The sequence below is a fragment of the Girardinichthys multiradiatus genome, chromosome Y (assembly GCF_021462225.1).
Source record: "Girardinichthys multiradiatus isolate DD_20200921_A chromosome Y, DD_fGirMul_XY1, whole genome shotgun sequence".
Taxonomy (NCBI): Eukaryota; Metazoa; Chordata; class Actinopteri; order Cyprinodontiformes; family Goodeidae; genus Girardinichthys; species Girardinichthys multiradiatus.
In genome coordinates, this window is record NC_061818.1 from 40418853 (window position 1) to 40424283 (window position 5431).

Sequence of the window (5431 nt, forward strand, 5' to 3'; positions counted from 1 at the left end):
TGTTTAAGAGCGGCCCAGCCAGAGTCCCAACCTAAATCTGCAGAGGGAGCTAAAGATTAGGGTGATGGTGTGGAGGCCTTCCAACTTCGAAGATTTGAAGCTTATCACCAAAGCTAATTAATGGAAGAGGCTTCACAGCTATTATGAGCAGGGTTTTACAGCTGGATTGCTAATAAAGATGTTTCATCAGAAATGTTAATAAAAGCAAATTTTTTACATGGTTTTATCCCTGTAGAGATGACGAACATCTACAGGTAAACTCTGCAGATCCTGGAGGTCATTGAAGCAGATGTATCTACACTGCAGTAGCATGGTCTGATCTTCCAGCACGCTGATGCCATCTGAGAGCTGTCCCTGGTAGAGGATGGGATGTGGTCGGATCGTCATAGGAACGTGCTGCTGCTGGCGTATGGATGGATGCTGAAACTAGAGGGATGAACCTTCCTCTAGTGGCACAAAGCAGCTGAAACAGCCTAGAGATAACTTCTTATAGATCCGGTTTTCCAGTCATTCATTTAATCACAAAAACACATTGTCAAATATTTCAAATATCTTATTTCATTTAAACTATTTCAATTATTCAAGATGTTAAAAGATAAATATTTGAATGTGTTGAACATTAAACTAAACCCTAATCACAGAAATAAACCCCATCAGGCTGATGCATGGTTGGGAACATTTATTTAAGTTTTTACATTAAACGTACCCGGTCTCATCGACTAAAACAGGTCAGAAATATTAGAAAGGAAACAAAAACACCCTCACCGTGGCCTTTAACATCACATCATCAGTCAAATAACAGACACAGAGCATGAATTAAACCAAACTGATGACCGGTCTGCATTTTCTCTCCTGATAAAGGCTCCATGTTCTTGATCACTTCCTCACCTATTATCCAACTGAAGAAACTTTGCCGTTTTGATTCATCAGTTAGAAAAAAAGTTACATTTTATAAAAGTATTGCATCAAATCCAAACAAACACAGAGATGAACTTTCTTTGTCAAACAGTTCATCGACATCATACAGGAAGTAGAAACAAGACGTCTGAAGTACAAAAACAATGAGGAAATTCATAAGAATATGAACATCAGTCACGTTTGGCTGCATTAATAAAAACAGTTCAAAAAAAAAAAAAATCAAAACAAAGATATTTAAAAACATCCCTTTCACCCCCACACCTGCATGAAACATTTAGAGGACCGAGAATCATTCCCTGAGGAACCCCAGAGGTTCCCGTACAGGAACCCGTCTAGATCCGCGGTCCTTCTGTTTGTCTGTTACTGCTCAGCTGACCTTTTCGCCGGTGGGTTCAACAGTAACATTTTATTCTCTTCAAATTAAAATGACACAAACGATTTTCACGACAAAAAAAAAAAACCAATGACACGAGCTTCGAGATATATACACGCCAACGGTGTCTGGATGCGTCTCAGATGAGATGATGAACGTGACGTCACGGTGCAGAACCTCCATTAAAAACCTCCAAATGAGAGACGTGCACCTGCTGGAAATGAATTTACTTCAAGTCCAAACAGAAGAGCTGATCCAGCTTTAGTCCGTCCTCGGAAATCTTCAACGTGCATAAAAGACGATGATTCCTTTAGACCGAGAAACTTTAAATCAGATCCAATCAGCTTCATGATTTTATTAAAACTAAATAAATTCTTTATTTATTGCTTTATATTATTACATTGGTTTGATTTAACTAAATTATTTATGTGAAAATGTTTTCAACTGTCACTTTAAACTAAAAAGAATATTTCAAAATAAACATTACATTTTACACGAAGTGTTTAATTATTGTTAATAAAGATTTATTGCAGAAAACTTGAGAAGAATAATCCATCCCTGTTTTTGAACAGATTGCTTCATGTTTTAATTTCCACACGGGTGCATTTCTTTTTCATGGCCCCGGAAACATGACAGCAGGAGCAGTGATTGGTTCAAAAGGTCACATGATCATGACTGCCGTTTGAGGAAACCAGCGAAGCTCCAGGTAACGCTCACCTGTCCGTGGAGCGCAGCAGGTGACAGAGCGGAGGTTCCGGGTTCCTCTCTAAACCCGATCAGAACACAGTGAAATAAAGCTGTCTGGTAAAAGAACCTTTATACAGGTTTTTATTTATTCTCTCATTTTAAGTGATTCTCATGTTTTTGTTTGTTGCTGTTTCCCCAAATTAAAATATTTTAGATTTTAATTTTATGATTTCATTCCTAATATTTCATAAAATCCCTTTGGAAAATTCTGTATATTTAGTCAAAAAAATGTTTGTTCGTAGATCCAAATTTGTTTTAGCAAAATAAGGTATGAGCAAGGCAAGTGCAACTAACATTATTTTAATAAAAAAATGTAGCATTTTATTTAGAAATGATAAAAAATGACATTTCAAATTGTGCCCTCACATGTAAATTTATGGTGCTGCTTTCCTTAATAATATATTATAAAATTTCTTATAATACAAAAAACATTCCTAAATATAAATCTGGCTATTTATGTACTGTAATAATTTTATTAGGCTGTAATTGTTTTTTTTACCCCTACAGTTTTCTTCTAATTAGTTCATAAATTTGACATAATTTGATTTCCATTAATTTTACCATATATTTAAAAATCTGGTCCATTTCATTGAAGAAATCCCTAAAAAGAGCAAATTAAAAAACATAAAAATGTTCCCAAACTCTTCAAAGCGTTTACCAGACAGCTCCAGAGGGAAAATCTGACGCGCACCAAACACAACGAGGCATTTAAAAAACTCCACATCATGGAGTCAAATATCAGCACTGTACATGTGAGGTAATCGGGTCCGTTTGGACACAGAAACACTTTTAAAAAATGAGGTATATGAACACGTGTGGAGGCTGAGAGTGCAAACGAATCGGTCCAGCCCAACACTCGGCGCCGGCAGAAACTTGATGTTAGTGAAGCGAAAACCAGAGACGGGAGAATAAACCAGGGTTTGTAACACGACGGCGCCGCAGATCATCTTCAGCTACAGATGCAAACGTTTCATCACAGGGCGAGGCGTGGGCGGGTTTATGAGGAGAAGATAGAACCATGAGACCAACCCTGTATGTCATTTCCTGCTCTGGAAGCGACAAACCAGCGAGGAGCGAAAACAAACATCCAACTTCTTCCCTGGGACAGAAATATTTACGGATGAATGAGGAATGTTGGTAGCTTTAATTCTCCTGCAGCAGGCCCACATTTGATGCATTTATACATGAAATCTTCATTGTTTTAAAAGATTACACAGATAAACTTAAATCTTCATGATTTTTGTTTACGCCGACATTTTTGTGCCACAGCAAAGGTTTGAATAAAAACCAGAAATATGCAAATGAATGTGAGGCTCAACATCCATTGCTTCCTTTTGTTTTCAGGCCAAAAATCTTTCATTTGTTTCCAAATAATTTAAATAAAAAAGATTTATTTTCTCCTTTTTATTTTAACCATCACATTTTTAGGTCAAATATCATTTTATTCACCAATTTTAATGATTTGATGTTTCTGGCTGCTGAGCCACGTCACTAAAACGTCTAATTTTCAGAACTGAAGCGTTTTGCTTCCTGGGAGCTGAAGGCCGTCATACGGGAGCTCAGCGCTGCCAAACATCACATCCAGTCAAGCCCTCTGAATCCATCTCAGATTATTGAGATTAACGTAACGTCACGTAAATAACGGCTCATTTTAGCTCAAACTCAACTCAGATTTCATGTTTCTCTTCCTGGCAGTAACAAGCTTCCAACTGCAGCTGGACCGGGTCGGGTTTGTCAGTCCGTAGGTCAACGAGTGTAAACATCAAGTATCTGAAGAAAGATGGCCGAGCGAGGAAGAGGAGGATTCAATTAAAAACAAACTTCTGGAGTTCACATTCAGAACGACGACGAAGTTTTCTCCACAGAACCACAGAAACGTAACCCAGGACGGCGAAGAAGAAGATTAGGTTGGAAAAGAAGAAGGAGAAGAAGAAAGAGGAGTCTGGTGGTTGAAACAAAAAGGGCACTTAGAAAACCAGGTTCTGATCCAACATGAGGAACAAAACCAACAGATGGCAGGAAGTGCTCCGAGTGTCTGAGGTCACTTCCTGTTCACCTGGAGGACCACTTTACACAAGGAGCAGAAGAACAGAGCATTTGTCCCGTCTGATGGGACGCCTCTTCATTTGAAGCTTCAGTTTTCTGGGTCCAGTTGGTTCCTGGGTCAGATTCTGATCCGTTCACTGAGAAACTGAACCAGATGACCTGCCCATCAGCAGGTCGTTAAAAAGGTTCTGAATCATGCAGCCCTGAAATTTTCACCACAGCTCTGATATCATGTAGTTGAAAACTCAAGTGGTTCTGGTTCCAGGTGGAAACTGCTCAGAACTGTTTAAGTTTTATTACTTCGTCAGAAAAGAGAAACTCAGATAAAAACGACCGCAGACTACGAGTTCTGTCCTCCCGCGACAGAACTCAAGTAACCAAACGATCAATAGCTGCAGCTCAGTAACTGGTCTTCCTGGGTTCGGACCTCTGGTTCTGCTTCCCTTAATTAATGTCTTCCGTTCTGCTTCAAAACTAAAAGTGTTTAAATTCACGGAAAATTGCCTTCTGTTTGTGAAGAAGAAGGTTTTTTGTTCAAGTGGATCCAGTTTCCACATTAGAACCATTACTCTACGCTGGTTCTGAGGTAAAACAGGCCTTACTGATCCCACTTCCTGCTGCCTTTCAGAATAAAAGCCTCGGTGTTCCGCCTGCTGGATCCTCCTCGGCTGTTGGTCTGGGCCTCCAGCCTTAGGACCGGTTCTCTGGGTGCTGGGTCCGGATGTGGCTGTGGAGGCGGGTATTTGAGGAGAACCTCTTGCCACACTCGGAGCAGCACAGCGGCGACCCAGCGCCGGCTGGCGGAGGCGATGAAGAGGACGTGTCGGCGACGGCAGAATCACCGGTGGCGTGAGTCTGGCGGTGAGCCTTCAGGAGCGACATCCGACTGAACCTCCGACCGCATTCCTCGCATTCGGACCACACCCGCCGCCGCTTCTTCTGCCAAACACAAGAGAGCAGAGCGTCACACGACCAGAACCAGAGAAAAGAACCTGTTCTAAAACCAGCTGAAGGAATCTTCCTCCTCACCTTCCTTCCTTTGTCCCCCTCCTCCCCTTCCTCCTCCTCCTCCTCGTCCTCCTCTCCCCTGATCCGATCGGGCGTGTCCGTGTCTTCCTGCTGGTCGCTGCTGCCGTTGGTCGCCAGGGCGATCAGCGTTTCCTTAGCGTCTTCATCTTCATCCAACAGCTGAGAGGGCAGTGTGAGGAGGCGATGAAGCATGGAGGCAGAGGAGCGACGACCTGAGGTCAAAGTCAGGAGATCAGTAACCAAAACTGATGACATTGGACTGAACCGACCACCATCAGAACCAGTGAGGAGGAAAACTAATCAATTATGCTGCTTCAG

At 41.4% G+C, this 5431-nt stretch overlaps 1 protein-coding gene across 1 annotated transcript in view; it reads right to left on the bottom strand.

The window, feature by feature from the left end:
* Positions 1-664: 664 nt before the first annotated feature.
* The window catches only part of LOC124864524, a 14172-nt gene continuing 9405 nt past the window's right edge, over positions 665-5431 (bottom strand). Inside the window, exons 4-5 of the mRNA XM_047359331.1 lie at positions 5114-5325; positions 665-5023 (exon numbers count right to left, since the gene is read on the bottom strand). Coding sequence (XP_047215287.1) covers positions 4775-5023; positions 5114-5325 — 461 coding nt within the window. The 3' untranslated portion in view covers positions 665-4774. The remainder of the gene's footprint in view (positions 5024-5113; positions 5326-5431) is intronic.